At 54.2% G+C, this 27,929-nt stretch overlaps 2 protein-coding genes across 3 annotated transcripts; one reads left to right on the top strand and one right to left on the bottom strand.

The window, feature by feature from the left end:
- The first annotated feature begins 330 nt into the window (after window positions 1-330).
- Window positions 331-6,487, top strand: LOC117008342 (mitotic spindle positioning). 2 transcript variants are annotated; one of them, XM_033082119.1, is made up of 5 exons: window positions 331-417; window positions 2,476-4,565; window positions 4,985-5,196; window positions 5,582-5,620; window positions 5,858-6,487. In XM_033082119.1, the coding sequence occupies exons 2-5, from the start codon at window positions 2,594-2,596 to the stop codon at window positions 5,942-5,944; spliced, it is 2,310 nt and encodes a 769-aa protein (XP_032938010.1). In that variant the 5' UTR covers window positions 331-417; window positions 2,476-2,593; the 3' UTR covers window positions 5,945-6,487. The 2 variants fall into 2 exon arrangements, with proteins under 2 accessions (XP_032938010.1, XP_032938009.1); XM_033082118.1 differs by lacking the exon at window positions 331-417 and adding an exon at window positions 931-1,028.
- Window positions 6,488-7,704: 1,217 nt separating this feature from the next.
- LOC117008252 (uncharacterized protein KIAA1958 homolog) lies at window positions 7,705-27,881 on the bottom strand. The gene is made up of 5 exons (XM_033081932.1): window positions 27,860-27,881; window positions 27,596-27,642; window positions 19,194-19,274; window positions 10,837-12,010; window positions 7,705-9,279 (listed from the first exon to the last, which is right to left on the bottom strand). The coding sequence occupies exons 1-5, from the start codon at window positions 27,879-27,881 to the stop codon at window positions 8,438-8,440; spliced, it is 2,166 nt and encodes a 721-aa protein (XP_032937823.1). The 3' UTR covers window positions 7,705-8,437.
- Between the last annotated feature and the right edge of the window lie 48 nt (window positions 27,882-27,929).

Raw genomic sequence — 27,929 nt, 5'->3', positions numbered from 1 at the left:
GGGGCAGAAAGTGCCTGGAGCAAGGTCTGTGGCTGCATGGCCACACCACCGTGCCGGTGTATTGAGGCGTGGGCACATTGGTGCATTGGCACATGGGTGTGTTGGCACACTGGTGCATCGGGGCATCAGTGAGTCCCACAGGTCAGGGCCAAGGGCAGCCCCCTGGGCATGGGACCAGCAGCAGCAGGGTGATGGCAGCACAGGAATTTGGGGAGAGAGCACTGAGCCCAACGTGGTTCTTGGAATTCCTCACAACTCCCTGGTGCTGAGCTTATCAGCACCTCGCAGCCACCCTCCCGCACCCCCCACACCCCAGGGCTGCCACCCCAGCCACGCCCCAGCACGCACAGCTCAGCTGGGTGTCCCGTGTGGCCTCCCCGGGGCATGGGGACCCCTGCCCTGAATGCACCCTGGACAGTAAGTGCAGCGTGGTCGGGGGCGAGGGCAGCACCAGGCACTGGGGGGACGCTGTGTCCCCCTGGCCGTGGAGGGACCGGTGCCCACGCAGGGATGGTGGCAGTGAGGGTGTGCAGTGAGGGCTGGCACTGTCTGGGGTGGGCACAGAGGGACACTGGACACGTGCTGGGATGTTTGCGTGCATCAGCCAGTCTGGGGGCAGCCCTTGGCTCAGGGTGGGCACAGGGTGGCTGCACTGCAGCTCTGGAGCTCCATGCAGAACCCCCAAGATGGGGGGACCCTGGAAAGTGCCCAGATGTCTCCTTATGATGGGGGTCCCAGGCCAGTCTGGTGGCAGTGTCACCTGCTCTGCCCAGCACCTCCCACGGTGCGTGGCTGGGCCGGGGGCAGCCCAGGACCCCCGAGCCCCGACAGCACCAGACGGAGCTGAGGGAGGCAGAATGTTTTGGGTGCAGCTCTGGGAGGGGCCGTTCCGCTTTCGTGGAGCTGGCCGGGAGTGCTGATAACAGCTCAGCTGGTCTCTCTGGCCCTGCTCCCCTCCTGTGCCGGCCGCCAGCACTCCCGGGTGAGGGGGTCCCCTTTGAGCCAGGACTTCTTCCCCCCCAAACATGGTAAGAGGCGTGGGCAGGTGGTTTTCATTATCCAGGTCTTTGGGAGCAGTAAAAGAGCAAGAGTGAATCACAGCAGGGGAATTAGTAGGTAAATTGAGCCGGGTACAGCTTCAGGCGGAGAGGCTGAGCCACCAGGGCTGGGCACAGGGCTGGGCAGCAATTCCAGCAGTGAGGCATCGCCCGAGGCTGGCCAGGATGTCCCAGCAAATGAGACCCACGTGTTCCTGCCTCAGGAAAGGTTAAAAAAGCTCCTGGTTGGGGTTCAGCCCGGCTTGCTTTTGCTTTGTGGGAGGATGGTGCTTCCCGGGAGGTCTGGAGGTGAGCAGGGGAAGCTCGGTCACCAGAATCGCTGCAGGAAGGAAGCACGTGCACATCCTGGGGATGAACCAGGATGCTCTGGATGCAGGGAACACTGAGCACCTGCCTCCACCTGGGCGAGCCTGATCCTGAGCTCTGCTTGCCAGTACCGTGGCCTCCAGGCTCTGGGCTGCCCCTGCTATCACTGTGGCCTTGCTCCAATTTTGCTGCATATTCCCAGGAGGCTGTGAGTGCCCGGGAGCCGTGCCCAGCAGTGACACACCCTGACCTGCTCGGGCTCACAGGAGCCCAGCCAGGAGCAGTGACAGGTGATGGCAAAGCCATGGCTAAACCTCGGCACATAGTGGCATAGGACGTGGTGCTGGCTCCAAGCACACCCAGCTTGCGTGCAGGTGACAGGTGTGTCACCAGTTCTGGAGCCAGGGATGGCATCTGCGATGGGGTGGCAGCTGCTGTCTCATGGGGGACCCACCTGTGCTGCCCCTCCCTGTCTGGCACCTGCTGTTCCAGCCAGCTCTGCCCCAGCTAGCACTGGAGGATTGACCCCGAGCTTGGGGCCATTCTCTCCTGCCCTGTGTGCCAGGGGGGGTTAAAGTCCCCTCGTTTTATGAGCCATGAAACCATTTTTATGACCCCACGGTTTCTAGAGCTGGGCTATTTGGAGGCCCCTTTCCGTAAATGGCACAAGAAGATATTCCAGGCAGGGGTGACCCAGGTGCTGGCACCGCCTCTCCCTGCCACTGCTACCCGGGACTGGAGATCCCTCCCTGCCCTGTGCACGTGGAGAGGACTGGGCTGTCTGTGCCCAGAGCTGTACCCAGCTGGATGTGCTGTCACCAGGAGCTTGCTGCCTTTGGCGCTGCAGGCAGCACTGACTGCCTGGGGCAGGTTTGGCTGTGCTCCCTCAGAACCCAGCCAGGCTGGGGAACAGAGGTGGGGCGGATTTCTGGGCTCTGTGGCAGTTCCCACTGGGAATGGTGCTCTGTGCTCTGGCTGCTCCTGCCCCACGCAGTGCAGGCTGGTGTGACTATTTCTGTCAGACACTGAGGACAGCGATTGCAGGCTGGGAGAGGGGCTGCATCTCAACCTCTGCTCCTTTCTAATGGCAGTTCTCCCCTCCTGCTTGCAGGGCCATCCAGGTCCAGACCCTTGGCCTCTGCTGAACTGGGACTCTGAGGGTGACCTCGAAGCTGAGCAGTGGCTCCTGTCTGCGATAAGCTTGGCACAGGGGTGACTCTTCCTAGGAGATGGACAGAGTCACCAGGCACCTTGTGTTCCAGCTCCCACAGACCTCGCACAGGCACGACTCTCTGGCAGACCTGAGGGCCAACAGTGACGATGATGTGTTTGGCTCCACTCAGCACAGCACCCAGAGGGTGGAAAATGGCTACAACTGGAAGAGGAGGTCCCAGTCACCCTCCTATTTCCTGGAGGGTGGAAGAGATGTCTGGACCCCGTCCCCGGACAGGGAGTCCAAACTAGAGGTGGTGAGATCGGGAAGCCTGTATGACCTCCGAGCTTACAAGGGCGAGAGGAAACCCTCGAAGCTCTATGATGATGAGGAGGAAGACCTGTACAGGGTCCCTCCACCCAACATCTCACCTGAGAAAGCCAGGGAGCTCGAAGATGAGAGGAAAGAGATCATCCGGAGCCAGGTGATGAAGAAGAGCTCCACCATTGCGGAGAGGTGGAGCTCTGTGGATGAGCTGAGCTCCATCAGCACTGGTGTGAGCAGCCAAGGTGAAGGCAGGCACACAGGCAGTGTCCCCACCAGCTTTGCTATCTGCTTTGACAAACCATCCCCAGGCAGGGCTGCAACACCTGTTGACCCGGAGAATATTGACACAGAGCAGATCAACTTCTCTGCGGCTCGGCAGCAGTTCCTGATGCTGGAGAAGACCAACCCGGGCTCATTTTTCAGCCCAGGGCAGCAGGCCATGTCCCCAAGGCCAGAGTCAGTGACAAAAGTCTCCAGGGAAGAGTGGTACAGCCCTGAGATAGCCACGAAGGCTACAAGAGGCCACAGCAGTGCTGGTGCATCAGGCCAGAGCAGGACAGACAAGAGCGTTTACCAGGTTTATGGTGTGTCCTCACACAAGACACCTGAGGAGGAGGAGGTTTATGCTCCTGGAAAGGCTCACACAGAAAGGTCTCATCCCGTTGGGAAGATATCTGTCCTGACCAAAACATGGTCCAGAGAAGACCTGGACTCTGGCTTGGGTGAGATGTATAACGAAGCCACCGCGGGCTATGCCAGCGATGGAAGCACCTCCAACGAGACCTTCAGTGGCAGCAAGGAGACAAAGGTCAGCAACGAGACACCCATCGAGCGGGAGATCCGCATGGCGATGGAAAGGGAGGAGAACCTCTGGAAGGAAAGGGGAATCCAGCGGCTGACCTCCAGCAGCGAGCTGGTGGAGATCCAGACCAAGCCTGTCCTCAACATTCACACATCTCCTGGCCCAGGCAGGAAAGGGAAGGACAGAGGCCGCGCTTCCCTTTACGTCCAGAGGGAAATTGAACAGGAAACGAAGCGTGAGGAGGATCTGAAAAGGCAGGGGAGGCTGCTGGGGGCGTATGACAAGGGGACGCAGCAGGAGCTGGAGGAGCGCAGGAGGGTGTTCGAGCAGGAGGAAGCACCCCCACAGAAGCCCCCTCCCCTGAAACGGGCAGAGGAGAGGAGGAGCTGGGTTAAAGAGTTTGCAGCAGAGCAGCCCTCAAGTCCCAGCCCTGCAGAAGACACCAGGGCTTCGAGAAGCCTTCCCAGCTACTCAGTGAGCATCGCCCACTTCCAGCTGTCCCAGCCGCGCTTTGCCGCCAGCGATAGGAGCCGGGAGCAGCCCTTGGTGTCCCAGCACGCTTCCGCCAGCGCCAGCAAATGGGGGAGCGAGGATTCCTGGGGAGGAAAGCTTCCCAGCTCCACCCAGAGCCCCACCAACACTGCTGTCCTGCCCAGAGAATATTTGTCCCTCTCCTTCTGGAAGCCCAAGGTGTCCTTCGTGGAGGACATGGGGACGCAGAGCCCGCTGCGGAGGGAGGACGGCCGGGAGGAGCAGTACCGGCTGCGGACATGGAAGCCCCAGACATCGGCGATGATCGAGGAGGAGATCCGGAGTGACTTGCAGAGGGAAGAGGAGCTCCAGCAGCAGCGGCGGCGGCTGATGAGCGCCTACAGCGATGGTGTTCACCAGGAGGGCTCCCGCTCTCGGCACAGCTCTGGTAAGGGGGCAGAGGGACAGAATGGCAGGGAAGTGATTCAGCGGGTGCCTGTAAGGACTCCTGTGTGCTGGTAGCAAGGTGTCCTGGGAGAACTTGATAGCAGCACGCTGGAGTCAGCAGAACTGCTGCTAAGGAGGGGAAGGATCTGCAGGATTCCAGAGCTGCTCAGGTCTCGAGTTTGTGTCACATTACAGCAGCAAACAGGGCTGGAAGGGCCCGGAATGGCCCAGCTAATGCATTTAACCCCTTGTTCCTGCAGTCCCTGGCTGGGGCCCAGGCATGGGGTCCTGGCTATGACCAAACCTGCTGGACCTGCCACAGAGGCAGGTTTGGAGCAGAGGCCTGATACTCCCGTGGGTCTCCACCAACTGGGAGTGGAACTGAGGTCCCTCACCTCCCAAATGCTCTTTCTCTCAAAGCTGCCTCAGGTGCCAGTGGCAACTACTCTGTGTCCGGGTCTCCTGCCTCTTCTCCTGCCTCACACCAGACGGGGGTCCTGGGGCTGATCTCATCCTTCACCCCGCTGAGAGTGACCAGTTCCTCCCAGGGCAGTGCAGAGACCCTCACCCCTGACTCGTCACGTTCCAGCCCCTTCGAGGAGCGGAGGAGGAGGGTGAAGGAGGATGGAAAGGTGAACATGCGCACCCTGCTTGCGCCAAGTGGTTGTGGGGCTTGAGCCCAGGGGAAGACTGGTGGCTCTGGGGCTGGAGGTGGCTGTTCCAGACTCCCACCTGGAGCTGGAGATCCAGCTGCTCAGCTTGGTGGGACCATCAAGGGGCCATGAGAGCCCCCCAGGCAGCGCCTGCTGTTCAGAGTTGCCAGTACTGGGTGGGACTAGAGAGGAGCAGCAGCTTCCTCCTGTGGGGGATCCTGGCCTGGACTGTTCCCCCAACCCCAGGCAGGGCTTGGCTGTATGTGCTGCCTTCCCTTGACTCTCCTGCCCCTGCTGGGAGCCAGATCTGGCCGCCTCCCCTGCCAGGCTGCCATTATCTAATCATGTTTTCCTCTTTCAACAGTACGCAGGCATTGAACCGGTTGACAAGGTCAACACAGAGGTAAAGCCCTTCATGAACACGGGGACTCTGCTCGAACTGCCCTGACACCTCCCACCCCAGCTCCCCTCACTCCTGGAGGCTTGTGGGGTGGACAGGGGGGTGGGCAGGATGGTCACTTGGGTGGTCACTGAGTCAGGCAGAGGGGGTTGAGGAGCTGGCAGTGGGGGCAGCTCTGCAAACCAGATCATTATGAAAGTCTCATCTTTATAAAGATCCTGCACGTTCTGGTCTCTGCAGGTGGTGGAAAGCACCCGAGTGTTTCGCCACAAGAGCGCCATGGCCCAGCGCTGGGAGGCTGGAGAGTACGTCCGGGATGAGGACTGAGGGACCCCCGGGCTGGGGGCTGGCCCTGCTCACAATCAGCTGATGTGTGACCTAAATACTCCACCAGTTCCACCCTTGGCCATCGCAACAATCAGAGACGTGAACCCTACAAATCAATCTGGTTTATTGTTAAACTGATAATCCTCCCATGCAATAGATCTGCTCCTTCCTCCTCCTCCCTGTAGGGTGGAGGAACACTTTTATTTCTTAAGAGGGAAAAAATTGGATCAGTATCTTTTTAATCACTTCTGCCTGGAGCCAGCCAGGTGAAATCACCCAGTAATTCACTTTGCCCCTCGGGAGCTGTGTCTCAGGCTTACGAAAAAGCTGTTTTATTTCTCAGTGGTTTTAGGTTTTTAAGTACCACAAGGCTGAGTGTTGCCTTGGGGGCACCTGAACTGAGGCCTCTGGATCACTGTTACCGTGGGACTTGGGAATCAACATTGGTTTAACTCCTGTGATCCATGCAGATGCAGCAATGGAATATAAATATATATATATATATATGTGCTGTTTATTTTGCTAATTTATTAAAGTGTTGTTGCTCTCTCTCGGTCTTCCACTGGTTTTGCTCCAGTGTTTCAGAGGAGCCCCCGCGGTTGGGATGCGGGGCTGGGGCTGGAAGTTTCCGGGGGCTGCGGCTGGGGGAGCACCGGGGCCGGTGGGAGGAGTCCCTGTCGGGGCGGGGGCAGCACCGGGGGATGGCGGCACCGGGGGATGGCGGCACCGGGGGATGGCGGCACCGGGGGATGGCACCGGGGGAGGGCGGCACCGGGTGCGCTTTAAAGTCCCGTTCGGGTCCGTGCCCGTCCGCCCGCCCCCGCTAGGGGGCTCCCGGGCAGCGCCCGCACAGTCCGGTACGGACCCACCGGGATCCCGGTACCGACCCCGTCTGCAAGGGCTGACCACGGTCCGGGTACGGACCCACCGGGATCCCGGTACCGACCCCGTCTGCAAGCAGTGACCGCGGTCCTGGTGCGGACCCACCGGGATCCCGGTACCGACCCCGTCTGCAAGGGCTGACCACGGTCCTGGTACGGACCCACCGGGATCCCGGTACCGACTCCGTCTGCAAGCAGTGACCGCGGTCTTGGTACGGATCCACTGAGACCCCAATACGGGCCGTTGGGACCCCGGTACTGACCCTATCTGCACGTGCTGACCAGGACCCCACTACGGATCCCCCGAGACCCTGGTACCAACCCCCTCCACAAGTGCTGGCTGGGGGTCCCAATACTGATCCCTCTGAGTCCCGGACCCTGCTCCACCAGCGCTGACGGGGTCCCAGTGCAGAGCTGGGGGTTCCCCTGGTGGAGCCCCAGGGAGCTGGGAGGTGCCCAGGCACTGAGTCAGGAGATCCCAGCCCGGGGTGATCTGGGGGCTGAGGGAAGCAGGGACCAGAGGTGTGACTGTGGCTGGGTCACCCGGGACCAGCAGGACCCTTGGGACAGCTGCTAAGTTGTGGTGTCACAAGTGGAGCCAGCAGACACCATCCAGCACCTGAGGAGTTTGTCTGATTTTATGTCTCTTCAAACGTCCTTAAATTACTTCTTGATGTTAAGCTGGTTGAATGGGACCAGTTCTGGGAAAGAGCTTGACCCCCAAGGCTTTGTTTGACACCATGGGAATGGCTCACAGGGCTTCAAAGGGCCCAAAGCTCTGTGCTGCTGGGCTGGGAGCAGGGGAGACTGAGCACAACAGGGAACACACCAGTGTTCCAGGAAAGCATCACCTGCTGCTCAGACACAGACAGACAGGACTGAATTAAAGGCTCTTTTATTTGGCTCTGTCAACAATGCAACCAAAAACCTGACTGAGCTGTAACAGGAACCAAAACTGCTGGGGCAGCTGAGCAGAGCTGAGCACAACTCTCATTGCACTTGTGGCGTAGTGTTTTGCACTCCAGGGAAACCACTTACCATAAAACCTTTCAACATTGTCAGACACTTTAAGTAACTTCTCAAAACAGCCACAACTTCTTCAATCTATTAACCTTTCCCTAAGGGAAATGACCTGAACCTTTTCAGAAGCATTCCTGCAAGGTTGGTTTTGGCAGTGTCATCGTTCTCCTCATGGTGCTCATCCTTCCCCGCAGGTCTGTGCCCCAAGCTGAGCTGTGTGGGGTGGGGTGGTTTGGGGTGTCACCCCCAAAATGTGGGTACAGCTGATGCTCCTGGCCAGGCTCAGCCACCACTGAGCCCTCTCTGTATCAGCACTGGTCATTTCTAACAGCACTGACCGTGCAGTAGAACATTAACTTGTTTGGCAAATGTGAAACTGAAGATTCTCATTAACTCACTGAATTATCAATTCCAGTAACAGAAACAACAACAAAGGAACTTCGCTGAAAGCCAAAGCACTGCAGATCTGTAGGTACCTTCAGTGCCAAGGTGAAGCCCAGCAGAAAGATCTTTGTTTTCAACCTACACCAAATATTGCAACAGGATTCTGTTTCAGAGCAGCCTTGGAGTGGGGCAAAGCTGAAGGACACGCCTATTTCTTGGTCTTCCTTATGGCTCCTCCGACTTCCTGCATAATAATTTTCAAGATTTTATCAGTTTTAGCCTTTGTCAGTGCCTTTCTGCTGTACCACACATTGTCCCAGATGGAGCACAGTGTCTTGGGAGACAGGTAAAGAGGGTGGTTGTCACTCAGCATGTCCAGAGGCCTCTTCCTGGCATACTCCTTGTAACTGGCCACTGGGCACTTCTCTGGATCCTCAGGCTTGGCAAAGAGCCGTGGGTTTAGCTCCCCTTCGTTTCCCCCAGGGCTTAGATCATTCTTCCACTCCAAGTACTCCATCTCTCCCTTGGTCTTCCTCAGCACCACCTGTCCCCAGTACAGCTGGTGGGGCTGGTGGTGGGTGCTTGCCCCAAACCCCCTAATGAGGTTGGTCATCATGAGGTGCAGCAAGCCGTGAGGATGTGCCTTGCTTAGAATTCCCTTCTTATGAAGGTTTTCCACATCTACATCTGTCAGGTTCTCCACAACACTCCACTCTTCCTGCTTCCCCTTTTGGCTCAGGCTCCAATGCTTTAACTTATAGGCTTCCTGAGAGGCCTTGAACTCTGGCCCTCTCAATGTGTTATACTGGTAGTTGTGGAACCTGAGGTACCGGTTGATGTTGTGCTGGAACAAGGTTAAGGAATTGGCAGAAAAATCCATGCCATTCTGTTTCTTGGTAGAGTTGAAGAACGAGACCAGGTAGCGGTCGAGGTCTGCAGGAGGCAGAGTGTGGATCTTGCGTGTCTCAGAGGGGTGGTGCAACTTCAGCCAGTCTTTGAACATTTTTATGTCTTCAGTGGTCTTCTTTTTCTCCTGCTTCTTTGGCACATCTAAAAGACAAGACACAGCTTTGTGGACAGCAAGAACCCACAAAGATCAGTAAAACACAAGGACATATAGGATAGTGTCCACCTGCCTTCTGGAAGCCACTCAGAGAGGACAGGACTCTCCCAACCCCCTTCCCCTAGAACTGTGGGTCACATTTGTGTCCTCCCCAAGCCAGCATAACCCAACAGTGCCCAGCTCTCCAGGGAAAGTTGGGCTCCTTCCTGCTCCCTTTCCCTTGGCAGCTGGCCCTGCTCACTGCCATACAGGGAAATTTCCCTCTCACTACGAAATAACAGCATGAACCAAAGGTTGGGGTAGATGGTGAGGGAGAACAAACAGGTGAGTAAAAGTGTACCATTATTTTGTTCAAAGGATTGCCAGGATTCCAGTTGGGCTCTCTCCTAAGTTGCCATGGCAATACCACATCTACCTAGCTCGATGTAGCATGAGAAATGAATTCTTTGGATTGCTGGAAAGCTCCATCTGCTCGCCTGTGGCTCGTCCAGGGCTGAGGACAGGGTGATGGAAAAGGGCTTATGAGCCAACACCTAGAGATTCCCCTATTTGCACCAGGTTCTTTTTTACAGGGTTAGTTATCCTCCTGAAAGACTGATGGCTGTCCCACCGGTTTGGGGTTTGGCCTGTTTAGTACTGACTGCTCCAGATGCAGAGAGGAACAGCTCATGAATCAATAATGCTGAGACCTCCTCTGAGCCATGAGCCACTTACCTTGGCAGAAACAGCTACCACACAAGACATTTCCAGAAGAATTCCCAGTCCCTTCAGATGACACCTGATGTCAGTTATGAAAACAGTACAATTCTGCTCCCAAACCCCAATTGTGGCAGTTTGTCTTGTTACAGCTCCTCAAGGAACAACCCTTAAGCCTTTCAGGACAGCACTGGTGCTGTAGCACATCCCAGGCAGACCCCAAATGCTGCCTCAGCAACCTCTACCCTTCTCAAGGACATGCCCAGGCCCCTGTGCTGCAGGACAGCACAGATGAAAACCTTTATTATTGAAAGGACTAAAGCAATGTGTGAAGTCCTACATTTCCTATGCAGGACTGACATTCTGCTGCCACTGCTACTGCCAGTGCTGGGAGGTTCTGGCACTGGCTTTGGTGTAGCCAGAGCTTTGGCCACAATTTATCTGCGTTACTTCCTCTTGCTCCTTTCTCTCGAGACCTGAGTTCCTTGCTCTGGCTCCAGATTCCCACAGGGACTCTCTGAGGTATGGCCAACATACTGTGTGGGGGTACTGGGTAAAATGGAAAGCCAAAGGATTCAAGTTGGAATGCTGTGACTGGGGCACAGCCAAGAACACCTCTGGGTACCCCAGAGAAGGGCACTGCCTACAGAAGTACCAATTCCTTTAGGCAGGGAGCTTTGTAGTCCCCTTGAGCAGAAACAGGAGTGCCCCAAATCCAAGAGATTTACTTAGCTGTTGCAGTATAGATCCTGGCAATGATGTGAACTCACCCTTCTTGGATATTTTGGGAAAGTGATTAATAGAACACCCCCACACCCCTGCAGGCACAGAACTCCACACTGTCTTACCTCCTTCTGAGCCTACAGGTGGACAGCTCTCTGGACTCTGGAAGGCTGAAGAAAAAGATGTATTCCTGGATTCTGATGCATCAGTGTCCTCACCCACATTCTCAGCACTCTCCCCACTGGAGCCCATTCTTGGTGTGCCATACTCTGGAGGGCTCAGCTGAAGATGTTGCTGAACAGCAGCAGTGGCTTGGAGCTCAAAGAATACCACTGAGGGCTGTGATTCAAGCTGGGCCCTGGCTTCACTGCTGGGGACAGGAAGGGGTTTGAAACATACCTTTGGTGCTGCTGAGCCTGGGAGGCTCCTTGCTCTAGAAGTTTCAACCTTGGGCCCTGCAGCAGAGGAAGAACCCAGCCTCAGGATGCTCCTGCTTGGGTCCTCTGAGTCGCTGGCAGGGGTCTGCAGAATGTAGGCACGGGCTAGGGGTGGCTTTGCCCTGGGGGCAGGGGCAGCTCTTTGGGAGGCTGTTGGCTGGTCCAATGCTATCTTCTGGCAGTGGGGCAACTGCAGCTCCTGAGCAGATGGCTCTGACACATTATCCTGGTTGATTCTGTCTCCTTCGTTGTCTTCATCTGCCTCACACTGCTCTTCATCAGAGATGATCTGTAAGTCTTCATCACTTTCGGACTTCACGTCCTGTTCACCAGTTTGGACTCTGCTACCAGACACTGAGAAGTGCTGCTCTGCTGCAGAGAATGATGTTATGGGTTTCTTGATATTTCCTGATGTTATGGTATTTTGATTCCCGCTGGGCTTGTTATTCCTTGTGTAGGCACTGCCAGCCTTCTCCTCAGCGACCCCTTGGGATCTGCCACATGGCTCTGTGCTCCCAGAATCTGCTTGATCCATCTCAAAAGACAATGGGGTCAGCTTGGGCCTCTTATCCTCAAAGCTGGATTCCCTTGCCGAAGAGTCAGAAGACAGGACCCTCTTTCTCCTTCCCACAGCCTCAGTCTCTTCTTCACCCCTGTTGTGTGACTTCCCACAGTGCCAGTGATAGGCATGTCCGATTCTGCACATCCACAGCACAGCGTTTTCATTGCTCATGTGACCCATGTTCTGCATAAATTCCAGGGCTGGGATCTGGTTGCATATGGTCCCATGAGTGTGTGCCCAGATCACAAGGTTGGAGAGATCTGCTTGAAGGGAACTGCTACTGTCACTGGCATTCTCAGCCTGTAAAGGTGTTGGAGAGAACATAAGTGAGAGAGGATGTGCAGACAAGAGCAGTCCTGGGGCTGTTTCTGTCCCTCCCCAACAGTGCAATAATTGTAGACTGGCAATTTCATCTCAGGGCTCCTTTTAAAACTCTATTTGTTCATTCTTTCTTGTCTGTGCTATCATTTATGCCATAACAGAACACTCACCATGCTGCTGCTTTCTGTCTCACTGAGCCTTCTCTCAGGTGGGGATCAGTAAGTGATGCTTTGAATGGCCTTTCTCTCTCAGAACCTGAAATGATCATCACATGTGTGTGCATAGATATGTGTATATGTATATATATAAACCCCTAACCAGAAGATGCAACTGAATTTCTCCATGCTCAGCCCACTGCAGGCCTGTGCCCTCCCTGGGCTGAGCTCCCACTGCACTCCCAGGAACTCTACACACAAAACCTGACTGGGGTAAATATTTGCAGGATCAGCCTCTGCAACACCAACGAAACGGAAACTAAATATAAACACTGAAAATAGACTTTTACAAACTGAACTCTGGAAGCCATTCCTTCTGTGCTCTGGGGTTGGCAAGCTCTGTGTCTCCAAGCACTGAACTGCAGAGAGATAACCAGGAATAGTGAGCTGGTTCAGCCTGACATCCTCTGACTTTGCAAACAGTAATAAGAGGCAGTTTCCCATCTGAAGCTGCACATGCAACTCTTATTTATATTAAAGACTAAATTTGAAACTCTCCCATCTGTTTGGAAGGCTCCATGTAGCAGCCTGGAAGTCATCCCTGTTTCTGTGTCTCAGGGAACACATAACATGCCCTCAGCACCATGGCAGCTCAGGAGTCTGTGCAGCCACAGCTGACACTACACACCCACATCTCAGTCCATGATTAATTAAAAGCTTTGCAATCAGTGGTGGTAAAAAGGCAAGGCTGGAAACACTGGTCATGTGAACCTTGTCTAAAGTGGTTCTTTGAGCAGTTCATTTGAGCAGTTCTGGCCTACACAGAAAACAGCTCTTGGGGAGAGCAGGCCCTGCTCACTGAGAGGGAGAGCACACCTGAGCATGCACAGGAGCTCCAGCCCCAGAGCTCCTGCTGTCCCAGAGAGCTGGGGAACACAGCAGAAACCCATCCCAGCTGCCAGCTGTAGGGCTGCTCTGTAATCCACGGTGCTTGTACACAGGGATTTATCTCAGCAGTCTGGGTGTTAGGCTGAGAGTGAAGCCAGCAGCACAGAAGCAGGAATGGCTGTGCCACACAGCCATGAAGCACTGCTGTGCCTGGTTCCTCAGTGCCCAATGCCCTGGGCCAGTGCTGTGCCTGGTTCCTCAGTGCCCAATGCCCTGGGCCAGTGCTGTGCCTGGTCCCTCAGTGCCCAATGCCCTGGGCCAGTGCTGTGCCTGGTCCATCAGTGCCCAATGCCCTGGGGCAGGGCAGTGCGTGGTTCCTCAGTGCCCAATGCCCTGGGAAAGTGCTGTGCCTGGTTCCTCAATGCCCTGGGCCACTGCTGTGCCTGGTCCCTCAATGCCCAACGCCCTGGGGCAGGGCAGTGCCTGATCCATCAGTCCCCAATGCCCTGGGGCAGTGCTGTGCCTGGTCCATCAGTGCCCTGGGGCACTGCTGTGCCTGGTCCCTCAATGCCCAACGCCCTGGGGCAGGGCAGTGCCTGATCCATCAGTCCCTAATGCCCTGGGGCACTGCTGTGCCTGGTCCCTCAATGCTCAGTGCCCTGGGGCAGTGCTGTGCCTGGTTCCTCAGTGCCCAATGCCCTGGGGCACTGCTGTGCCTGGTCCCTCAATGCCCTGGGGCAGTGCTGTGCCTGGTCCCTCAATGCCCAATGCCCTGGGGCAGTGCTGTGCCTGGTTCCTCAGTGCCCTGGGGCAGTGCTGTGCCTGGTTCCTCAGTGCCCAATGCCCTGGGGCAGTGCTGTGCCTGGTCCCTCAATGCTCAGTGCCCTGGGGCAGTGCTGTGCCTGATCCCTCAGTGCCCTGGGGCAGTGCTGTGCCTGGTCCCTCAATGCCCTGGGGCAGTACTGTGCCTGGTCCCTCAATGCTCAGTGCACTGGGGCACTGCTGTGCCTGGTCCCTCAGTGCCCTGGGTGTCCAGTGCCTTTGGTGCCCATCCAGCAACGGCTCTCCTGTCCAAAGAGAACAGGTCACACCTCTTGCAGGTGCCAGGTGACCCGGAGGCACAGGAGCTGCTCCTTTGGGGTGAGCTTGCAGCACAGCAGCACAGCAGCACAGCTCCCTTCTGCACTTAGGCTCCATTAATCCATATGTTCCCTCCTAATGATAGCACAGATAATTTTAGCCCAAATGCTTGGCAGTTGCATGTGCCAATGTGTGGAATGTGCAAAGGCGGGTTTTACTGAGAATTTTTTACTGAAATCTGCTGCTGCTTTAACAAAAAAATCAGACAATAAAAGCCTTTTTGGAAGCAGCAAATGCAATCTGAGCTCCTGATTTTAATCAAGGCCTTGTATGGGATCTACTGTTCCCGTGAGCTCACTCCTGATGAATCCCAGCAAACAGGGCAGGGCGTCACCTCCAATGGCCATTTCAGCTGCCCTGACCCCTCACAGAAAACAGGCTCTGCCCAAGCTTCTCCCCAGAGGTGTTTGACCTGTTCCCACCTCCCCAGGCCAGGGGGCTCACAGCCTGCTCCCTCTGAGCCCCTACAAGCTGAACATAAATCTTGGGGAAAGAATAATTTTCCTTCCTGAAGAGAGCTTTATCTTCGAGTTCAGCCTATGCAATTCTCCAAAATGGCTGAGCCACTCAGACAGACTCAAGGGAACTTCCATGCCAACAATCTGGTGCCTTCAGTCAGTGTGGGAAAAGGTAACAGGAACGGAAGCTCCGCATGGTCATACAGCCACAAAATTACTGACTTGGCAGATGAACATCTTGATCCCTATCACAGGCCTCTGCAAATGGAATGCTTTTATCTTTCCTTATCTCCAGGCACATGTCTTCCTCTTCCTGATCTCTTGGAAAGAAAAGCCTTTTTTTTGTCTTGCTATTTCGTTCCCAGCACAGGCTCTGGTGCTGCAGACCCCTTAGGCTGCTGTGGCACTCAGACTTCCAGCAGCTGAGATTCCCTCAAAGGAATGGCAAGTGGAATCAGTCTGGATTCACAGCCACAGCTGAGTGAGAAAAATGACCACTGTCCTTCCCCCAAAAGCTGAACTGGCATATGTGTCTTCCCTTTGAATAATAAAAATCCATCTTGATTGTTGCCACAGTTTTTACCCGCTTCCAGCAACCCTGGGATTCCTGTGGGGAAGGGTCTGGGCTTAGAGTTTGGGGCTGAAGTTTGTTTTGGAGCTTTGTGCCTGATACAATGTCTGTGTGGCTGGCAGTGATGTTGTGGGTTAATCCTCTTTCCAGGAGAGGCTCCCATCTGATAATGGACACTGTGTACAGGACCCACACCTTTCTGCAGGAAAACAGGACATTCCAGAGCTGTACAGTAAAGGATTTTAATTTTTTTTTAACTCATAGGGAATTCAGTCTACTGCTAAAGCCTACAGTTAGGTCAATCCAGGCTCATTTGTGGAAAAAAAAATAACTATGGGGTTTTTTTTTCTTTGGGTTTTTTTTTTTTTTTAATCTACAAGGTTTGGCTTTCTTGGGCCCTGCTCTGCACAGCTTTCCAGGCCTCACTGCTGTGGTTGCTGATTTTACCTCTGTATTCCAGAAAATGTGGCCAGATAATTTCACAGGAGTCGCCAGCACTTCAGGAGAGACTGAACTTAGAGCTGACTAAAACACGGAAATGCTTTATTGATTTTAAGATTCATGTGTGTCCTTTGAGTCCTTGGTGTGGGGGAAAACAAAATCAGCGCTTTCTGAGATTTATCCTCCTGTACAGTCTGTCAGACACACAGTCACCTGAGAACGTCACCACTGGGATTTTTCTCTCTCCCCCTCCCAGGTGTGCTGAAGCCGTAAAACAGACACAGCCTTGTGCAAACAGGAGCACTACGTAAAGACGCTAATTTCGAGGCACTAAAAGCCCTTTGCCCCCTCTGTCCTTGTCCCATTGCCCTGTGACAGCCCTGGCTGGTTCCTCTCACAGGCTCCAACGCCTGTTTTGCAGATTAGAACCTGGGACACGCACGGAGCCAGAGAACTGGAGAGCGCTGCCTTCCCTGCTCCAGATAAGACAGTGCAGGAAACTGCAACAATCCTGGTAGGAAAACAACAGGATACAGAACAGCAGTGCTTAAACTTGACTCCTGCCCCCTTCCCTGCTCCCTTGGGAAACCCTCCCTGGATGTGAGAGGACCTGGGACAGCCCCCAAACACACGTGTGGGGCTGTGCCAGAGCATGGGGGCACTGCCAGCGCTGTGTCAGGGCAGGAAGGGCTGAAGCTGCACTCAAACACATCTGGCTGCAGGATGGGAGCTGAGTGGAGCAGCTGCAGCTCATGGCTGCCAGAAATCACGGAGCTTGTCCCACCCTCCTGAGCAGGAGCCCGGGGGATGGATCCATCATTTCCTAGCACATCAGTTTTCCTGTTCTCTGCGTTGTTTGTTTCTCTCCTCGTCTGCCTTGTACAAGAATCTTCTGAGCACCTCTTCAGCTCTCTTCCTGCTTCCCCACATCCTTCCACCAGCCCCTCCTGCCCTGCTTGCAGAAATACAATTCCCAGGATACATCCTGTACTTGCTACAGGGCACCATGCCTCCATTTTGAGAGATGCTTCCAGAAAATCCCACCCGGAGTGTCTGTGGAGGGCAGGATCTGACTGCAGGCACCGGCTCCAGGCAGGACACAGACCCTGCTGGCAAACACTGGCCTCCAGCACCACATTCCTTAAACAAGACCTTTTTTGTTCAAAGACTCGACACCACTTTTTCCCCAAGTTCTAATTATCTCTGCTCCTGAGGGGCTGCATTCCGGAGCCACTGGCCCGGGATGCAACTGTGAGCACTAAATCAAGGCTTCTGAAAAGTGCTAATAAAAGCCACAGGCAGCTGGCACAGCACTGCCCGGGCCACCAAACAGCGATCAGCCACCAGAACAGTGAGTGAAGGAAAAAATTCACTGGAAACTGTGAACTTCTATTAATAGGAGCTCACATTGTATTTCCCAGAAGGAAGCTGGAAAGCTGAAATCAGCGATGGCCAAATCTGTGAGCTGAGCAGGAAATGCTGCAGCATCACCAACACAGTGTCCAGGTGGAGTCTGGGGACACCTCACACCTGTGCCAGTGCCCTGGGGACAGCTGGCCCCACGGTTCCACGTGCAGGCTGTGACAGATCAGCACAGAGACGCAGAGTTACCGTGGGGACTGACCGTGTTATCACCGCTGTTGGTGTGACGGGGATCTGTCCCCTCGCCCTGAGCACAGGCTGGTGGGGGCCATAAGGCGCGTGCAGGAGCATTGCTGAGCACTCGCTGCTCCCGGGGTTTGTCGCCAAACGCCGGCACCGGGTGGCACCGGGTGGCTCCGGTACCTCCCGCTGCACGAGCACCTTTGGGCCTCCCGGTTCTGCCGCGTTTGAGCGCTCCGAGAGAGCAAATCACCCGGGAACGACGTGGAACGGGAGAACCCTTTTGTTCCTGCTCCCCGCAGCTGGAGCCGCCCGGTACCGGCGGGGGGAGCTCGGCCCCGGTACCGACAGGGGGTGCTCGGCTCCGGTACCGGCGGGGGGAGCTCGGCCCCGGTACCGGCAGGGGACGCTCGGCTCCGGTACCGGCAGAGGGAGTTCGGCTCCGGTGCCGGCAGAGGGCGCTCGGCTCCGGTACCGGCGGGGGGAGCTCGGTACCGGCAAGGGGAGCTCGGCCCCGGTACCGGCAGAGGGAGTTCGGCTCCGGTGCCGGCAGAGGGCACTCGGCTCTGGTACCGACAGGGGACGCTCGGTTCCGGTACCGACAGGGGGAGCTCGGTTCCGGTACCGGCGGGGGAAGCTCGGCCCCGGTACCGGCAGGGGGCGCTCGGCCCCGGTACCAGCGGGGGAGCTCAGCTCCAGTACCGGCAGAGGGCGCTCGGCTCCGGTACCGGCGGGGGGAGCTCGGCCCCGGTACCGGCAGGGGGAGCTCAGTCCCGGTACCGACAGGGGGAGCTCGGCCCCGGTACCGGCAGGGGACGTTCGGCCCCGGTACCGGCAGAGGGCGCTCGGCCCCCGGTGCTCGGCCCGGTCCCGCCGGTCCCGCAGCACCGCAGGCACAGCCCGCACCTGAAGGGAGTCACCGGACCGGGCTCGGTCGGTGCCGCTCCAGCGGTACCGAACAGCCACAGCGAACAGCAGCGCCTGGCGAGGGGTGGGCGTAAATCCAGTTTAATTTCATTGTCAGGGCGTTTATTGCGGTTTTTTACATTCCTGAGCAGCCTTTTAAAGTTTAACTAAAATCATCGTGTCAACCATCTGCTAAACTGAACCGAGCCAACCCAACCCAACCCAAAGGCGTACAGCACTGCTGGGAACAGGACACCAGCGTTCATTGGAAACCATGAGCACCCAGCGTTTCACCCCAGTTTTGGGACCTGCCCCTCTCTGAGCTGAGCCAGACTCTCTGCCCTGCTGTCCCACCTGCCCACAGACCAGAGCTCACGCGTTCCCCCAGCACGCTCTGGCTGGAGTGTGGCAGCAATTTGTTATTAAATAGTGTTTGTGGTGAATCTGTGACTTGTAATTAGATGTAATTGTTCAAAAATGGCACATGGTAACCTACTTCTTTTGCAATACAGGCCATCTTTAGTGACTGACAGCTCAGCTCCTTCCTACCCCTGTGTAAAGCCCCTGAAATTGAGGTGACTAAGCCTGGGGCTGCAGGACTCGGTCTCACCAGCAGCAGGCAAACGCACACCTTCACTTCTGCACCCCACCTGTTTGGGGAGGTTTGCTGGGACTGATGGGAAATGGCTCCTGGAGGCAGGAAAAAACACTGCTGGTAACAAAGCACTTTGCAGGGGAGAGGAAGCTCCCCAGCTGTGGGATGGCTTGTTCCAGTCCCTGCTGGATCTCTGGCCTGGGGAGAACAAAAAGAGCCCCCAGTTCTTGTCCCTCACACAACAACCCCCTGAGTAGCACCCTACTATTTGCCCACAGGCAAACGCATTGGTTTATGCTCCCTGGTGATGCCATCTGTGAGACTTGCAGGCTCCCACCTTTGGAGCCTTGGCTCCTGCTCAGTTTTCTGCTCTGTCCTTGTTTTGACACGCCACTGTCTCCCTTACCTGCTCCAAGGTCAGACAGGCAGCCTCCCACAGAGCAGAGCACTGCTCAAGGACAGGATCTCCTCCAGGGCACAGGGCAGCCTAGGAGAGAGGGCAGATAGATGTTTGTTAGGAAAGGGAACTCAGAGCAGCCCACCAGCCCCTGGGGTGGGGTGGAAGCCATGAGCAAAGCTCTCTGCCCTGAGAGCTGAGCCCTGGGCTTTGTTGGGCTCTGAGTGGCTGCCTGGAGCAGCAGCCAGGACCAGCAGGGTCGGGAGAGCAGCTCCCCCACTCCTTGAGAGCAGAGCTGAGAGCTCAGGGATGAAAACTCCACAGCTGGATGGTCCTTTGGATAAGAAACACACACTTGGCCTTGGATCTGGGAAAGCTGCAGCCGTAACACCCTGCCCAGAGAGTGAGGAGGAGCAAACCAGGCAACTCCACTCAACAGATTCCAGAGAAACCAGAGCCAATGGGTGGTTTGGATCTCGAGTTCCCAGCTGAAAGTGTCCCTCAGGGAAGGATTCTGAGAACTGACTTCCACCTGCTGCAGAAGGAACTTGTCATCTTGCAGTATGGAACAAAGTATTTTCTCAATAAATAAAATATTGTCATGTATTTTTTGAGCCCTGACCTTAAAGTAAGAAAATGTAGCTGAACTCCACCTCTTGAAGGAACTTAGCTCACTAGGGAGAGTGAGTTAGCTCATGGAAATGCTCCTCTGGCTGAAGGTGCAGTACCTGCACAGGAGGCAGCCAGGAGTGATGCATCCCAACTTCCAGACCTGCTGCCGGGCAGTGGGAGTCTCTTTTGGGCCGTGGTGCTGCTGGTTTTACCCAAACCCAGGAATTCAGAGCAGGGAGCTGCACACACAACTGATGGCTCTGCACACAAGGATCCCCTGTGCCTGTGTTTTGGGGATGCTGCAGCCCCATGAGACGCCCCTTGCACAGGCTCCTGTCATTGCCTGCCACACTCACTGCCCTGGTATCAGAGAGCTCACCAATTAAATATTAAAACTTCTAAAGGATATTGAGTTTCTTTTGTTCCTTTGGCATTGCCAGCGTTCTCAGTTCTCCCTGACTTCATATGCTGCATGTTCCTGCCTTCATGTTCTTTTAATGCTTAATTTCATACTCCAGAGGGCTTCCTTCACCTCCTGTCTGCCACAGGGAGCATCTGCTGTACAATCCAGACCAGGAGACAGCATTTAGGGAGCAGGTTCCTCACCCAGATCCCAGACTACAATCAACCCCCCAACTCCATGGGCTGTTGTGCGTCCTCATACACTTCCACCCAGTTTGACCCAGAGTGCTTTGGCTTTGAGTCTGGAATCAGAATGTGATACTCCTGAACACTTTCACCATCTGAAGCACGAGGAAACCCTCACACCACAAAAGCAAAAGCCCCTTAGCCATAGAGCAAGGCTTCCTTGAGCTGTTCCACTGCACAACATCCTTCAGGAACATACGGGCCAGCAACCACGAGGTGCCCACAGCATAACTACAGCACTGACAAACCAATTGAGCCTCAGCAGCTGCCTCTGGGAAGGTTCCATTCATCCCCAGAACTGCCTTTTAAACTTAAGTGCTACTGGAACAAGCACATCTTTGATCCAAGTAGGAAATAATTTGGAGCTTTGTGTTTAATAGAGCTGCAGCCCTGGGGAAATGATGTCGTTCTTGGCCGGGATGACAATGGGGCTCACGGAGGGCACAGAGCATGGCTGTCCCCGTCCTCTCTGAGCTGGCTGTGTTTGGACATCTTTGTTCTTGACTCAGTGTGGAAACAAGCTGCACAGCCAAGGCTTCTGAGCTGCCATGTGTGGCACCAAAACACAGGATTTGGGGAGGAGGAGGATTTGGGCAATCCCTCTTGTCCTCTTACTCCTTTCTGCCTTTGGAGTCTCTCGTGTCCCCCTCAGCTCCAGGGGAACCACAGCATGGATTAGGGGCTGAAGACACAAACATGAACACATGGGCACACCTGTGCTTCCATGTGCCTGAGATGGGGGCACACACACCTGTGTGATCTGTGTGCCCAGGGGGGTACACATCTCTGTGCTTCCATGTGCCTGAGGTGAGGGCACACACACCTGTGTGATCTGTGTGCCTAGGGACACACACACACCTCCCTTTATACTGTGGATACCTCTTCAAATGTTGCTGCAATTTCTACCTGTAAAATCTTGTGTTCAGAGCAGGGAGTGAGCAGCAGGCAGGCTCCACACCTGAGGGAGCATCCCTAGACGCTCTGCAGCTGCCCCTCTGTCAGGGCCCTTTTTCATTTAAATGACCTGTGCTCAGACTGTGACATTCTCCTGTCTGGAATCATCTGGCATCCATGCCATATCCATTCAAACAGCAGATGCAACAGGAGACACCTGTAGACGGAGGGGCAGATCTAAGGTTTCAGGAACAATCACAGAGCCTGGCAGGTGAGCGATGGAGATGCTGCAGCAATAATACATGAGCTGCACCTGCCTCCCCTCGGGAGCTGCTACTCCAACTCCCTCTGAGCTCCACCACTGCTGGGAGAACCAGCACAGCAGCTCAGTAATGGACTGGTGTCACCAGGTGATGGGACAGAAGCTTATTTGGGGGGCTGATTGCTCTCAAAGTCCTGCAGAGCCCCTCCAGGTTCCAGCTCTGGAAATTGTTGCTAAGCCAGACAGCCCCCTCGAGAGGCTGATCAGGAAATTTGCATTATCCTTGAGAGGGTCACAAAATCAAATCATTGTAAGGAAGTGAAGGAGCTTCCCAGGCCATTGCTGGGCACAGGGAAGCAACAGAATGACACTCAGCTCTCCCTGCAAACAAGCCCCTGCAAAGCAAGAAGGAAACGCAGAGCTGCAGCTATGGACAGACAAGAAATGGCGTTTACTTCCCTGCCCTGGGATGAGATGTGCTTGGAAGGAGGGTTGTTTGTATAAATAAATGTTCATTCTTGGCAGTGGAATGCAAACTATGCTGAGGGGCTGGAACCAGGCAGTCGGGAAAGCTGAGGCCAGAGCAAGGGAGAGACGGAGTGAGGCTGCAGGGAGGAAATTCACATTCATTTTTAGCAACTTGGAGAGGCTCTCAAGCCTGTTTGACATTTTTAATTATGCTGGTGCAGAGCCTATTTCAAGGACAAAAAAAAGTCAGGATTGCAGATTAAACAATTAGGAAATTTCACACCAGCCAGTGAGGAGCAGTGCTGCCTGGGGGTCTGGAGACTCTCTGAAACACGGGATCATCTTTCAGCCCTTCTAGACAGACGGAATTTGAATGTCTTGCAGAATCCTCGCCCAGGTCAGGAACTCAGAGCATGGCCCTGTAAACCTCTCCTGATGGTATTTTCTCAGAGCACACAGGAGACAGGAAAGATGAGTCTGAGCTGCTGCTCTCTTTGCCCAGGCTTTCTTGCAAGGTTTCTGGAAGGGCAGAAAAGCATCCTGCAATGTGCCATCAACTGTGTCAGAATCTGTAACTTTACAGTGGGAAACACTGCAATTTCTGATGGAGAGCGAGCTCAGCTCGATGGTGTCACATCACCAAGCCAGGGCCTGTTTTCCATGCTCAGAAAGCGACCTTTTGTCATGCAACCATTGTGACCTCAGGGTCTCACTTTCCATGTGTATCCGTGGAAAAGGGCTTTACCTGCTTGCTCACCCACTGTCCTTTCTGAAAGATGTGTAAGGACCTGTGCCTGCATTTCAGTTTGGGTGTCAGGGACCACGGCTGTGGCACTGAAGGGCAGGAGTTGCCTGTTAGTTTTGAGCAGAGATGTCAGCCCCCCCTGCTCTGTGTCCAGCACGGGAGCTGGCACCAGGCTGAGGACATCGGAATGGAATCGGAACCCGCCTTCTCTTTGAGATAATGGAAAGTCACAGGCAGGTATCCAGCTTTGGGCATGAATAAATCATTACAGGTATGAATTATTCAGGGCTCAGCCCTCCACATGTGCTCCATTCAGACTCCAGTGGCAGCATCCCTACTGTGCAGGGGCTTCTTCCCCAACATTCCAGGTCTATGGCAGGCTGATGAGTCCAAGTGTTCAACTAAGATTAAAAGAGTAACTAAAAATCCAGCAGTAAAAAGCTGCTCCAAAATGCTGTGACACCTCAGGCTGGCATTCCAATGGCCAGACAATGTCTGAGCTCCAAGAGTTGTCCACAAGTCATGGGACGGGAAGAAGAAGTGGCTCAGGAAATTGGGAGCACAGGTTGGAAGGAAGAACTGGAATGATGAGCTCAGAATCAATATTGGCCTTCTGATGTCTTATGTTTATCACAAACACAGGTATTATCTGGATTTCTCAAATGAGAATAAGCAACTTTGGTAGCACTCAGGGGATAAATCAAAATTTCTGGCTTTGTTTTGTGCTGTGAGATCAGCAGCTTTGCCTTGTGGTGCTTTTCTAAAATCTTGTTTATGATGAGCTGAAATGGGTTGAATGAAGAGAAGATCTGGTTTGCAGTGACTGGATGGCACTGTTAGAGGTGGTTAGAGTGATCACTGTTAGAGTGATGAATTTAACATCAGAATCCAAATCACAGACCCTGGGCCCCAGGAGAGCAGGGGCAGCCATGAGCTCCAGATGCTGCCAGGTGATTTCTGGGGAAGAACAGCAGCTCTGGGATGAGTTGCAGGGGGTATAATCAGACTACAGATTAATCAAACCACAGATTCGCCAAAGCATAGCCTAATCTTCACTATTCCAACCCTGACTAGGAGGGAAAAAAGTCCTGTGTAGAACAGCCAGGAAATGGCTGGTTTGTCCTGCACAGGAAATGACTCACCCCAGAGCATCGGGAGGAGCCGTGGGGACAGGGAAGTGCTGAAATAACATGGACGGGGAACAGCAGAAAATACAGAGAAGTCTCTTGTGTGGTGGATTAAAAAGAAGGAAAGATGTAAAATGTGAGCTCTTGTGATTCTTCTTCAAATCTGAAGTTCATGGAGGCGCTTGCAGCATGAAATGCCCACAGCTGTAAAAGGGGGACTCAGGGTGTGCAGTGGCAATACAAACCATGGCCAGGTACAGCTCTCTGCCTTGCAGAGTGTTTCTCACCTCTCCAGCTCTGGCCCTGCACAGAGGCCTCACGTTGCTGGGGTGGCAGAGCTGTCACAGATACCCTGCTCAGGGAGCCCATACACAGGTTAGGAATCACAGAATCATGGAGTCATTCCTCCTTGTCCAGGCCCTTGTAAAAAATCAGTCTCCAAGAACACTTCTTATTACTGACAGCACATTAAGGTCAATTCCAAACCCATTTATTTATCAACTGCCAGTCAGGACACTCTTTGATAGTACTCCACGCTGCCAAACTCTCATGGATCAATGGAAGAAACACCCCCCTCATTCATGTTGTGTCCTGCTCAGAAAGCCACGTGTGTGCAGGTATGATCTGCACCTCTCCCAGATGCTGGAACTAACACAGCCAGCTCTCCCACCCTCCTCCACCCACCCCAGCTGCAGAGGCACTTTGGGTCCCTCTCCTGGTCCCTTCTCTCAGGCAGGGGAGGCCGTGGGTCAGAGCCAGACGTGTCTGCTGGACTGACAAACCCTGCAGGGATTCTGCTGCTGCTCGGATTCTGCTCCTGCTCCGCCTCTGCCCTGCACTAACCATTCCCAGAGCGGTGATGTGGCATCATGAACGATGCACAGAAGAATGTTCTGGCACCGTAAGATGCTGCTGAAGCTGCCAATACGCTTTGAAATAAAACCGCCGTGTTCGCTGAGAGGGGTTGAAAATAAATAAAAGCCACAGAGAGAAGCAGAAGGATTGGAGACACCCCCTGTTCCCTGGTTTCTTTGGGATTCAGTGGTAGCACAGTTATCCATGAGAGTTCCCTGGTTTAGAGCCCTGCTGGGAATAATGGGGCAGGAGAGGAACTTCCAGGAAAACAATTGTCACAGTATTCAGCAGTATCCAGCACGCATACTGTGCCCAGGGGTTTGGGTTCATGAACTGGGCCCCTGTTTAGGAAGGTTCTGGTTTTCAAACCGCTGGCAGGAACGTTGGGTGGAAGAGGAAGGAGAAGAGCCTTGCTGGTTTGCAAAGGACACAGTTGTGAAGAGAAGCGTCCGTGACCCCACGCAGGCTGTGGAGCTGTGTAACAATACAAAAGGAACAGGCAGGAAAGGGTCGGTTTTGTTTCAGAGTTTTTTCTTCCCTGCTGGTGAATTAAATGCCAAGAGATAACACATGCAGGAAGGGCTCAAAGAGGGAATAAGATGGGTGTGCCCCTGAGCCCTTCCCGGCCAGAGGAACCAGAGCCAGAACCAGGGTGGGACGTGGGACGCTGCTGTAGGATCATACAAAAGAAGCTGATTCATTTTTTTCCCTTTGCCCTCCTCTTTGGGTTTTTTTTTTTTTTTCATCTGGGTTTGTTTTTCAAAACAAACACAAGGACACACAGGGGCTGGTCCTGCTCCCTGCTGTGTTTTCATATCAAGTGTAATCTTGTTCTTAAAAGCATTTTCCCCTTTGGCCCAGAGAAAGCCACAATAGTGTTGCTGGTCACTTGTAGTCCCACAGTACCTGAGCAGATGCTGTCTAAAAAGTTCTGTTCCTATTGCAGGAAAATGGCTGATAAAATGTTGCACAATCATAATTTCTGCAAGAACTGTGGAAAATCAGGATGAGTTGCACAAACCTTAAAGAGCCTTTCAAGTGAGACCACGCCTGCTAAGGAAAGGCCTTTGGAAATCCAGAATCCTGTGGTGGCATTTACCTGTTTGCTCTGCCAAAGATACCTGAAAAGCACCTGGAATACCCGCACGTGCCATAAACTCATCTCAGCAGCTACTAGAAAATCAAACTCTGTCCTGGCCTGTGATCAGTGATGGGTGCTAATGAATATTTTCAGTCTTTGTAGTGTTCAGGGTACTCTTCCTTAGGATACAGAAATACCCCATACTGGAGAAAAAAAGAGAAAGGATTCTGTCTCCACAGCATCCTCTGCCATCAAGGGATTCCTTACTTATGGAAGAAACACCTCCATGGGAAATACACCTTAAACCAGGCACAGTTCAAGGGAGAGCAGGGAGCTTGTGTTGGCAGCTGAATTCCTGCTCTCTTTGATCACATCACTTTATCTCTCCGGCTCTCAGCTACAGTGGATCCATAAGCCCACCGTTTTCCCATTCTTTGCCTCACAGGAGTTGTAAATCTCTTATCTGAGGCAGCAGCTGAGCCTTTCATATGCAGGAGCCAGCAGTGGTTTCAGTGGTTCAGTTGCCTTCAGCAATAGGTCAGAACACACTTTTCCTCGGTTTTAAACTCCACAGGGACCAAACTGTAAGCCCAGTTAACCCAAAGACTTGGGAATCAGAGTTCCCAGCTCCTGGAAAGATCCAAGGAGAAGGGAAGCTCCTGCATTTTACAGACGGTGATAAGAGTGAGGCAGGCAGGCAATGCCTGACCATGCCCGCTGAAACTCTGAGTACTGCCTCAATGAAACATGAGGGCTCTGGCCAGAAAACCTGGCACAGCAACATGGATTTGGGAGAAAACAGACCACTTCACTTCTAACTTTTCCTCTTCCTTACTCACGTGTCAAGTGTGTGCTTGAGAAAGACACGAGAACGCAAAATGCATGTCTGTACCTGCCCGAGTTACCTGACACAAAGCAGAAACACTGCCCAGGGATAACACTCCCAATTTCATTCCCACTCTCATTTTTAAAATAATTTTCTGAGCCCTCACATACACAGCTGTATCACAGCCCAGATGTCGGTGTTTTACAGGTTATCAACGGCACAGGTACTTCGGCAAAACTGCCAAATATATTCACAGGAAAGCCCTGTGTGTGGGAAATCTGGCAGGGCAGAGAAGCCTGGTTGAGGGCAGAACTAGAAATTAGGTAGGAATTTAGAAATTAGCTGGGAATCTAGAAATCAGCTGGGAATCTAGAAATTAGCTAGGAATCTAGAAATTAGCTAGAAATGGACCGATTAATCCCCATGGGGGAAGGCAAGTGAGGCTCAGAAAATGGGCAACTGCCACTGGAATTGCCAGCGAGCAAATACTGAATTTAAACAGAGTGTTTCATCCATGGCAGCAGTGGCTGCATGGAGCAGTGGTGGGGAGCATCCAGCTGTGCCCAGGGTCGGGGATGGGGACAGACTCACACACTTGTCCCGGTCACCCTGCAGGAGCCCCCGAAGGATCGCACCCAAAGCCACCGCGGTCCGTTGGAATTCACCAGAAGTGGCCCAGCACTCGCAGAGAGGCTTGACAAGCCCTAAATCCCTGGAATACACACGAATCCCTGCAGAAGTGGGGCCTTGTCGGCAATGACCGACATTAAGAGTGAGACTAACCTATCTAATTCCGCACTGAAGTGCCGTGATGGGGCACAGAGCTAGTCCGGGCGGCAGAGTGCCACAACGGTACCTGAGCCCCAGACCGGCAGGTACGTTTAACGTCTTACCTCACAAGATCTCTCTCCCTCTCTCTCACCCTCTGGTAACCTTTCTCCTTAAGACATTAATTGCAATTACACACACTCCGTCCTGTACCTTAATCAAGCCCCTCGCCGAAGGGCTCACCCAAAGGTGGGCGCAGCGGGCGCCCCTCACCCGGGATGGCGGCGGCACGTGGCCTCCCTGCCCGCCCCCAACATGGCGGCGGGGCCGAGCCGTCCCCGCGGGCCCGGGCCGCACAACGTGCACGCGGGAGACCCGCTTGCCCGTACCCAAGATGGCGCCCAACGCCATGCATGCGATGCCCTGCCCCCAATCAATATGGCGGCTCTGGGCGTCATC

The sequence above is a fragment of the Catharus ustulatus genome, chromosome 29 (assembly GCF_009819885.2).
Source record: "Catharus ustulatus isolate bCatUst1 chromosome 29, bCatUst1.pri.v2, whole genome shotgun sequence".
Lineage (NCBI taxonomy): Eukaryota > Metazoa > Chordata > Aves > Passeriformes > Turdidae > Catharus > Catharus ustulatus.
This window is presented reverse-complemented; position numbering and strand designations above follow the sequence as displayed.

Excerpts from the sequence above, each read along its gene's own strand:
- LOC117008342 (XM_033082119.1), top strand. The coding sequence starts at position 2,594 with ATGGACAGAGTCACCAGGCACCTTGTGTTCCAGCTCCCACAGACCTCG. Across the intron at positions 4,566-4,984 it reads CCGCTCTCGGCACAGCTCTG|CTGCCTCAGGTGCCAGTGGC; the intron begins GTAAGGGGGCAG and ends TTTCTCTCAAAG. Across the intron at positions 5,197-5,581 it reads GGGTGAAGGAGGATGGAAAG|TACGCAGGCATTGAACCGGT; the intron begins GTGAACATGCGC and ends CTCTTTCAACAG.
- LOC117008252 (XM_033081932.1), bottom strand. The coding sequence starts at position 27,881 with ATGGCGTTGGGCGCCATCTTGG. Across the intron at positions 27,643-27,859 it reads GGCGTTGGGCGCCATCTTGG|GAGAAAGGTTACCAGAGGGT; the intron begins GTACGGGCAAGC and ends TAATGTCTTAAG. Across the intron at positions 19,275-27,595 it reads AGGGAGAGAGATCTTGTGAG|GCTGCCCTGTGCCCTGGAGG; the intron begins GTAAGACGTTAA and ends CCTCTCTCCTAG.